The 10511-nt window shown below is 46.5% G+C and overlaps 1 protein-coding gene across 1 annotated transcript in view; it reads right to left on the reverse strand.

The window, feature by feature from the left end:
* FANCA (FA complementation group A) overlaps positions 1-7138 on the reverse strand; it is a 75413-nt gene extending 68275 nt beyond the window's left edge. The window contains exons 1-4 of the mRNA XM_077831436.1: positions 7000-7138; positions 6746-6946; positions 6063-6172; positions 462-534 (exon numbers count right to left, since the gene is read on the reverse strand). Coding sequence (XP_077687562.1) covers positions 462-534; positions 6063-6172; positions 6746-6946; positions 7000-7138 — 523 coding nt within the window. The remainder of the gene's footprint in view (positions 1-461; positions 535-6062; positions 6173-6745; positions 6947-6999) is intronic.
* Positions 7139-10511: the final 3373 nt, after the last annotated feature.

The following is a 10511-nucleotide window of genomic DNA, read 5'->3' on the forward strand; positions in this document are numbered from 1 at the left end:
GGTAATGGCTGCCTTAAACCAGCTCTTTGATCCAAAGCCAATTACAGAGCTGGTTGAAGCTGCTAGCTCCACTAACCAGATGCCAGGGGCTCTGCATATCGCTCATTTGTTTCTCTGTTCTGATTGTCCCATTTTCACCAAAAGCAATAGTTTTCTACCCTTGATGCCTAGAGCATTCCCTGAAATTTTGGAACCAATCAGATGTGGAGTTCAAAAGTCACCCTGTAAGACTTTACAAGCTAGGCCAGGAATAGGAAATGTGGCTTGCTGCTGTCCTCATTCTACCCAAAAGAGAACCACGGTGCTCAGTATATACTTGCAACTATATATCTATTTCAGAGAAGAACAAACTAGCAGACTGATAGAGAGAACAAGAAATTAAGGGCATATGATAAGTAAAAATTCACTGTGTCAGGAAAACTTAATTTCCATCTCTCTCGGACAGATACTTCCTCGCTCACCTACAAATGATTCTGAAAAAGCACTTTGAGGCTCTGGACCACTCTGTTCAGTTGATTTACTGGAACTCTCCACCTAGAAACAAAATAAAGTCTTTTAAATCTGTGTGTACATGTATATAAATATATTACCTTTATATGGCACCTTCCATCTGCAACATTCTAGAAATCTGAAGCAACTGAAATAAAACTAATGTTAAATAATACCACCTAGCTCTTATATAGTACTTTTCATCTGTAGATCTCAAAGCGCTTTATAGAGCTCAGTATCATTATCCCCATTTTACAGATGGTGAAACTAAAGCAGGAAAATAACTTGCCCAGGGTCACCCAATAGGTACATGGCAGAGCAGGAACAGAGTCCAAGTCTCCCGAGTCCTAGTCCAGTGCTCCTTCCACTATGCCATTGGTAAAATGTGACAAAAAAAATGTTAGGAACTAGAAAAAGTCAGTTTCCTTTTAAAAGGTGATTATTCTATAGTACTCCTTAGAAAAACAAAAGTTCCCAGAGAATAAATTCTAGGAAGTACCTGGTCTACCTATAAAAGTCCTCAAAAGCAAATGCCTTCTCCAACCTGAGAGCGCAAGATAATGCACAAGAAGTCAGGTTTCAGAGTAACAGCCGTGTTAGTCTGTATTCGCAAAAAGAAAAGGAGTACTTGTGGCACCTTAGAGACTAACCAATTTATTTGAGCATGAGCTTTCGTGAGCTACAGCTCACTTCATCGGATGCATACCGTGGAAACTGCAGCAGACATTATATACACACAGAGATCATGAAACAATACCTCCTCCCACCGCACTGTCCTGCTGGTAATAGCTTATCTAAAGTGATCATCAAGTTGGGCCATTTCCAGCACAAATCCAGGTTTTCTCACCCTCCACCCCCCCACACACAAACTCACTCTCCTGCTGGTAATAGCCCATCCAAAGTGACAACTCTCTTCACAATGTGTATGATAATCAAGGTGGGCCATTTCCTGCACAAATCCAGGTTCTCTCACCCCCTCACCCCCCTCCAAAAACCACACACACAAACTCACTCTCCTGCTGGTAATAGCTTATCCAAAGTGACCACTCTCCCTACAATGTGCATGATAATCAAGGTGGTCAAGAAACTTCCTGAAAAAGCACAAGATCAAATCCGCACAGACACACCCCTGGAACCCCGACCTGGGATATTCTATCTACTACCCAAGATCCATAAACCTGGAAATCCTGGGCGCCCCATCATCTCAGGCATTGGCACCCTGACAGCAGGATTGTCTGGCTATGTAGACTCCCTCCTCAGGCCCTACGCTACCAGCACTCCCAGCTACCTTTGAGACACCACTGACTTCCTGAGGAAACTTCAATCCATCGGTGATCTTCCTGATAACACCATCCTGGCCACTATGGATGTGGAAGCCCTCTACACCAACGTTCCACACAAAGATGGACTACAAGCCGTCAGGAACACTATCCCCGATAATGTCACGGCTAACCTGGTGGCTGAACTTTGTGACTTTGTCCTTACCCATAACTATTTTACATTTGGGGACAATGTATACCTTCAGATCAGCGGCACTGCTATGGGTACCCGCATGGCCCCACAGTATGCCAACATTTTTATGGCTGATTTAGAACAATGCTTCCTCAGCTCTCGTCCCCTAAAGCCCCTACTTTACTTGCGCTATATTGATGACATCTTCATCATCTGGACCCATGGAAAAGAAGCCCTTGAGGAATTCCACCATAATTTCAACAACTTCCATCCCACCATCAACCTCAGCCTGGTCCAGTCCACACAAGAGATCCACTTCCTGGACACTACAGTGCTAATAAACAATGGTCACATAAACACCACCCTATACCGGAAACCTACTGACCGCTATTCCTACCTACATGCCTCCAGCTTTCACCCTGACCACACCACACGATCCATCGTCTACAGCCAAGCTCTGCGATACAACCGCATTTGCTCCAACCCCTCAGACAGAGACAAACACCTACAAGATCTCTGTCAAGCTTTCTTACAACTACAATACCCACCTGCGGAAGTGAAGAAACAGATTGATAGAGCCAGAAGAGTTCCCAGAAGTCACCTACTACAGGACAGGCCTAACAAAGAAAATAACAGAACGCCACTAGCCGTCACCTTCAGCCCCCAACTAAAACCCCTCCAACGCATTATTAAGGATCTACAACCTATCCTGAAGGATGACCCAACACTCTCACAAATCTTGGGAGACAGGCCAGTCCTTGCCTACAGACAGCTCCCCAACCTGAAGCAAATACTCACCAACAACCACATACCACACAACAGAACCACTAACCCAGGAACTTATCCTTGCAACAAAGCCCGTTGCCAACTGTGCTCACATATCTATTCAGGGGACACCATCACAGGGCCTAATAACATCAGCCACACTATCAGAGGCTCATTCACCTGCACATCCACCAATGTGATATATGCCATCATGTGCCAGCAATGCCTCTCTGCCATTTACATTGGTCAAACTGGACAGTCTCTACGTAAAAGAATAAATGGACACAAATCAGATGTCAAGAATTATAACATTCATAAACCAGTCGGAGAACACTTCAATCTCTCTGGTCACGCAATCACAGACATGAAGGTCGCTATCTTAAAACAAAAAAACTTCAAATCCAGACTCCAGCGAGAAACTGCTGAATTGGAATTCATTTGCAAATTGGATACTATTAATTTAGGCTTAAATAGAGACTGGGAGTGGCTAAGTCATTATGCAAGGTAGTCTATTTCCCCTTGTTTTTTCCTACCTCCCCCTCCCCCCAGACGTTCTGGTTAAACTTGGATTTAAACTTGGAGAGTGGTCAGTTTGGATGAGCTACTGCCAGGAGGAGAGTGAGTTTGTGTGTGTGTGTGTGTCCCCGGGAAAGGGGGGGGGGGTGAGAAAGCCTGGATTTGTGCAGGAAATGGCCCACCTTGATTATCATACACATTGTGAAGAGAGTTGTCACTTTGGATGGGCTATTACCAGCAGGAGAGTGAGTTTGTGTGGGGGGGGGTGGAGGGTGAGAAAACCTGGATTTGTGCTGGAAATAGCCCAACTTGATGATCACTTTAGATAAGCTATTACCAGCAGGACAGTGGGGTGGGAGGAGGTATTATTTCATGATCTCTGTGTGTATATAATGTCTGCTGCAGTTTCCACGGTATGCATCCGATGAAGTGAGCTGTAGCTCACGAAAGCTCATGCTCAAATAAATTGGTTAGTCTCTAAGGTGCCACAAGTACTCCTTTTCTTTTCACAAGAAGTCAGAAACTTGGCATGACGTGCATGCATGTATCTCACACGTCTATAAAGACGGTCACATTATGGAATCATGGGTGGCTATTAAGAGAAAGCTGATAATCTCCAATAACTTTTTACTCTGTTCACTATAAATCAGAGGCTTTCGAAGTGCGGGGCGTGCACCTTTCGGGGTGGGGAGGGAGTGATGAATTATCAGTAACGAGCCATGCTAAAAGACCAGGGTCAGGATGGGGCTCTGTCTGGTAGGGGAAGTAGATTGGACTCTGTATAGGTGGTCTTGACTACTGAGACCAGGCTCCCTACCTGTCTTAGTCCCTCACTGCTACAGCAGCCACTGACAGGCACTTACCCTCCTCTGTTGGGTAGGCCAGCAGGGACTCTGCAAGGAGGGAGCCAAAGGCTGCACCCCAGGACTGCTGACCCCCTGCTGGACAGAGCCCCCTCCTGACCCTGGCCCTTCAGCATGGCTCCTGGGCACATCTGCTTCCCCTCCTAGAGGGAGCCTGTGGAAGGGAAGTGGACAGTGCCATACTGAAGGGCCAGGTTCAGAAAGGGGCTGTGTCAGTGCATGGCCCAGTGCTCACAGGGTACAGGCTTTGGCTCCCCTGCTGACCCTGGCTCTTCAATGTGGCCTCATTTCTTTATTCTGAGTAGGATGGGAGCCAGACAAGCAGGAAACTGGGTCCCAGCAGCTGAGACTGCCCAACCGCTGCAGGGCAAGAAGTCTTCAACTGCAACCTGGTGAGTACCCCTTCCTCCACACCCCCCATGAGTACAGGGCACCCCTCCCCCAAGGGTACCAAGCACCCCTCCTCCCACCACATTTCTTAGAAAGAGGTGGGCTTGCATGGGACATGAATCTCCAAAGGAGGGGCTCAGCAAAAAAGTTTGGGAACCTCTGCAATAGACGAAGCCAGTTCTGATCCCAACAAAGAGGATGGGTAATTTACCACCTGTGACATTCTGTACCTGAGGGGAAAACCCTGCACCCCAGGTTCATCCTTATAATATGATTGTGTGGTATCAAATGCAAAGTTTTTCATGTCAGGTGTCTTCGGAAGGCTCATGATGCATTGAGCATTGTTGTTATAGTAATGTTATAGGTTGTAATTTCATGTATATAGTTATGAGGCTGAAAATGTGCCCTCATGGCTTAAAACAGGCCCAGGCAAAACTCTCCAAGAGCAGAGGGGCAGTTCACACTTCATCAGGGCATGTATGGGACAAACCCAGCCCAGCCTCACAGGAACAAATGACACTGGCCCAGGCAGCAACAAAGGATCTGTTGGATTCTGGAGTAAGTCACCCCCCTTGCTTTGTTCTGTTTTGGACTGCAATGAGGTAATGCTCACCTGACTCTGAAGGGGAGGGGTTAAAGCCAAGAGGGAAGAAAGAACTTGATAAAAGGGAGAGATGTTTGCCGTACTCTTCCTTTCTCTTCCACCTTCATCTACAGACACCACCACCAAGTGACTAAAGCGCTTATCAAAGGGGAGAGCCTGGCTGAAGGGCAATCAGCCAGTCTGTGGTGAGAAGCATCTAAGTTTGTAAGGGCACTGAAAGTGTTAAGATCGCTGAGAATGTGTTTTGCTTTTATTTCATTTGACCAAATCTGACGTATATTTTAAGTGATTATAAGTCAAAGCATATCTTTGTAGTTAATAAATTTGTTTGTTTATTCTACTTGAAGCAGTGCGTTTCATGTAAAGCATATCAGAGGCTCCCCTTGGGATAACAAGCCTGGTACATACCAATTTCTTTGTTAAACTGACAAACTCATATAAGCTTGCAGTGTCCAGCGGGCATAACGGGACACTGCAAGACAGAGGTTCCTAGGGTTGTGTCTGGGACCAGAGATATTACCTAGTGTCATTGGGTTGCACAATCCAAGGAGCAGTTTATATGCCAGAGGCTGTGCGTGAACAGCCCAGGAGTGGGGGATCTCACAGCAGAGCAGGGTAAGGCTGGCTCCCAGAGACAAGGATTGGAGTGGCTGAGCAGATCACCGGTCCAGATAACACCAGAGGGGAACATCACACCACCATATTTCAAATCTTAATTAGCTCTATATAACCCTAACTGCACTTTTAGGCCACAGTAATAAAAGAAAGAATGAATGTAAATCTCATTGCTAAAAGGAAAACCACTAGTCTTTTAGTTTTCTTTTACACTGGTTTCCCACATGTTCACTTACTGAAGATATTCTGCTTACACAACATTCACCTTAGACCTATATCTGAAAGACTTGTATGGAGACCAAACTTCAGCAGGGTTCTACAGAAACCCAAGATATGACTGGTAAATTCAAAACTGCCAGCTGTCTTACCTCCAGCAAGAGGTCATTCAAGTTCTGATGGCAACTCAGAAGGTGAACAGCTGCTTTCTGAAACTCCTGTCCACTGTCAAATGTGCGTTTCTGTTTCTTGACTCTTCCTGCTAAGAAATTTAAAAAAAATAAATAAACTAAAGGTTTACTAAACGGCCTGTTTTCTGCTGTTTTATTTCTAGAATGCATAAATGTTGTGCTGATGAAAAGGAATGGTTGACATTGGCAAGAGCCAGACACAGTGTGGGCTAATGCTACAGCTCTGCCAAAGTCTGCCCTCTGATCCCCAAGGCTTCTCCTTAATCCGGACCACATCCCTTTATACAGAAACTGCCAATTGTGCCAAAACAGAGACAAAGACGAGGACTATAAGATTATTATTTTTAAATGAGACAGGCGGGTTGTTCCAGGTGCTGCAAAAACACCTTCTGCACCAGCTACAGCAAGACTGACACAGACAGTTTTAGGGTTACTTTGAATTGAATCTCAACATGAATCCAACCCCAGGATAGCGGGGGCGGGATAGCTGGGCGGTTTGAGCATTGGCCTGCTAAACCCAAGGTTGTGAGTTCAATCCTTGAGGGGGCCATTTAGGGATTGGGGGAATAAAGAGTTCAGAAAAGGTGGCGCTCAGGAAGCGAGGCAGAGCCGGCGGGAGAGACGGAAGAAGGACCAGCGCCCACCTCGCTTCGGTTTCAAGCCTTGCGAAGCCGCCATACGCCGCCCCGACCGGCGGCCCCAGCACACAAACAGCGCGGGGGGGCGGGCCCGGCGCCGCGCCCGCGCGGGGAAACGGCGGGACGGCTCTGCGGGGAGAGCCCCGCCCCGGCGGCGAGCCGAGCGATTCGCGCCCACCTCCCGCGGCGGCGGGCGGGGTCGGCCCCCTGGGGACCGAGGGGCAGCCCGTGGGCGTTGAAGGCCCCTGGCGGTCACCTACCCAGCAGCTCGGAGAGAGCCCGGCTGCCCCTCCGCCCGCTCGGGCTGGTGGCCATCCCCGCTAAGCCGAGCGCCGCAACCGCCTTCTCCTCAGCGACGGCGCCGGGTCTGCAACCAACCAGCCCGCCCTGCGCTCCCATTGGCTACGGCGCCCCCAGGTCGTCACCAGACATTGGCTAAAGGGCTCCGTCTGTCCCCGCCTACTGACTTGTCTTGACCGCCATCTTGGTAGTGGCAGTAATTGCCATGGAGTCCGCCATCTTGGTCGTGGCAACAGCCTAGGTATCCCTTCTCCCCAGTCCAGCCCCATTTTTGAAGAGGCTCCTCGTTTGTGGTGGGGTTGGAGTTTAGGAACCAGGCCCACAGGGCCCTGTGTAGCTTGGCTAAATGGTGGAGATTGGGTGCGAGGTGTTAGCAACTGTCTGAAGATTTGGGAGTAAGTGGGGTCTGCTGGTTTTGTCAGTGCTAGGAAAACTACCCCAGGCACATCTCAGCTAGTCCCGAGCACGGTGTAGCTGCAAATGCAGCCAGTGGCAAAGCACATTCATGTGAGCAGGATGGTTAAAAGCATCAGGTTTAATTAACAAGGTGGGAAAAGCTGGAAACTACTGGAGTTTCATCTCTACTTGGGATCCTCAGTGGGAATTTTTTGGGAGTACAGACAGCCCGTAGGAACGCACTTTAGAGAACAGCACATCTGAGTGGCTGAAGGGAAGCAGCAGAATTATTCATGCCGGACAGCTGGGGGTAGAAGAGCAATGGCCTCCAGTTAGGAAGAAGGGAATTCATGCTAGGTATTAGGGAGCCTGCCTGACAGGAAGGTCAGTGGGCTACTATGCATTATCTGCCTATCATAGGCATCATGACTAGATGCAGTCAAGAGAAAATTGAAGTTAGCCTTCAGATGCACTAGGAGAGGAAATGCCGCACGTGTGCTGGGGTTAGTCAGCAGCTTCTTCCAGCCTAAAGTTGAGGCTTTTGTTTGAGCCTATAGGATAGCTGCAATTGGGAGTTTTGTTTGTTTGGGGGTTTTTGTTTTTGCTTTATAAGTATACTCTGGCCAGAGATTAGTTTTATTTTCCCAGGTTGGCTCTGTGGGTCTGAAGCCAGTGAGACTACTCGGGTAATCAGCAACCAACCATCAGAATTTATTGTATTGTACCTGACTTGACACAGAAACTGCAGAGATTGTAGTTTCATTGTAGCTCTCTTACTGAATCACAATAGAGATTCAGTGGTGATGTAGCCATGTTGGTCCCGGAAGGAGAGACAAGGTGGGTGAGGTAGTTTTGTTGGTGAAAGAAACAAACTTTGAAGCTATACAGACCTTGCCCCACCACCTGTCTGTACCCTGGTACAATCTGGAGCCTGCATCTTCTTGAAATAAAATCTTCTATTCTAGGACTCAAACACTACAGTTCTCCAGCCGGACGGTGATAAGGTTGCCACTGTACAGTGCCTTGGTTTTCTGGGAACAGAAAGCTTTTAGAAATTTCAGGGGTCAGGAGAAATCCCATTTTAAAGTATTTTTTGTTTGTTTGTGTGTCTGTTAGCAATACAATCCCACAGAGCAACATACAGCGTGAGGTGTAATAATTCATTCTGAGCAGCACAAGTGCAATACATACTAAGTAAATTAACATTCATGGGATAGTTAACATGAAGCAACAACCTGGTATCTTTTTACAGAAACAGATTGAGAAAATGGCCTGTTGGAATTGATTGTGAGGCATTTTATTCTTCTTCTTGTTCCCCGAGCATCTTACTCAGCAATCCTTAAGAGTGCTGGGTGCAGGAGAAAACCCTTTATGATCCTGTTCAATTTGAAGACAAGGCTCATGGTTTATTATCTGGAATGTAAGTAAACTCCTTAGAGAGTCTTCCTCTACGTTTTCTACACCACCATGTACATGGAAGATGCTTGATAAGTTATAACACTGTTCAGTTACTCTGTTGCCTATGAGCCTGGTAGGGAAGAACTAGATTATGATGTCCAGAATGCCTGTCTAAATGTTCATCATCCTTGTGAGTGCCATACTGGTCCACTTAGACTCTGAAGCTGGTTAGCTGGGAATTGGGTTGTTTAAAATAATAAACTCCCTGAGACTGTGGTGAGGTTCATTCTGGAGTTGAAAGTGAAATGAGTTTGTTGGCCTCAGCTCACTGATGAAGGCTTCAAGTTTGTAGAATTCCATGTTTCTGTGTAACACAGTATACAAGGATGGAGAGTGTTCTTCAGCAGGAGAGTCCGAGAATTCAGGATTGGGGGCTTATGCAGTGAGGCGGAGGAATAGCTGACTAGATTTTCAACTCAGGAAGCCTGAGTTAAAAAGTGAAAACAAGTTTGGCCTCAGAATTCTGTACACAATCACAAAAACACCTTGGTCTGGGGCAACTGGTATTTTTTATTCAGAAGTGGCTCAAGATTGCAACAGGAAGGGGTTCCACAGGCCAGGGTGGAAGTGTCTTAGCAGGGCTGCGTGGGTAGCCAAGACTGGCATAGCGAGGAGTGCTGGTCTGAGGTGCATTGGCAGAGCTATGTTGACTAAGCTTTCATATGTGTCTCAGGATAATCCTGTCAGGCCACCTAATTTCACATGCCCTTAAGTGAGTCAGTTTCAAACAGGGGCAGGACTGAGTGGGAATTTAAAGCATGAAATAATTGATGATCTTTACTACTAATGCTGCCATTCTTGTTTCCTGAGCATTGGATCAGAGGCATGCAATAAGTATGTCTTGGGGCCTGTATGGAGCCCTGTTGACTTAATTGGGCTCCATTCGAGACACAGGTCCACCTGCATGTAACTGTCTGTAAAATTGTGGCCTATGGATGGCTGGTTAAAGTCATTTATTGAGTCAGGTTTGGGGTTTTTTTTAAATCCAACACTCCATTACCAAGAAATATTTTTAAAAGCCACTGTTTTTGGTGGGACACATGAGAACACAGCGGATGTGTGCACCCTCTGCTGATTCAGCAACTGCAGCTAACTAATCAGCACTGTTCTCAGTGTTGCACAGGTACTGGAAATTCTGATGATGGTGCATATGCAGATAAGTAAATAAAAAACCTGTGCTAGAAAAAGAGCAAAATACTGTGTTTGCTAAAGGCAGACGGAGGTCTTTGGAGAAAGATATTTCATCTTCACGTTCTAAAAATGTTTTCCAAGTAATGAAGAGGGTTTTCTTAAGTAAACCGGGAAAAGAGTAATCTCTGAGAGAGAGAGAGAGAGCTGGGATTGCAGTGGGAGCAAACTGGAGCTCAGTTTGCAATATATGGCAGCAAACAAGGCTGGTGCAATTTTGGACTACCGCTGCAAAGACATTGCAATATGGAAGAGTCAATTTATAATCCCTCTCTGTATGACTGTGGTGAGATGGCAAGTGGAATACTGAGTCAAATTCTGGGGTCACTACAAGAAAAATGTAGAAAAAAACAGGAGGAAAATTAGAGAGAACAACAGAAATGATTGAGGGATGGGCAGGACTGATTTATGCAGACAGAATCAAATATCT

Source organism: Eretmochelys imbricata, chromosome 12 (assembly GCF_965152235.1).
Source record: "Eretmochelys imbricata isolate rEreImb1 chromosome 12, rEreImb1.hap1, whole genome shotgun sequence".
Lineage (NCBI taxonomy): Eukaryota > Metazoa > Chordata > Testudines > Cheloniidae > Eretmochelys > Eretmochelys imbricata.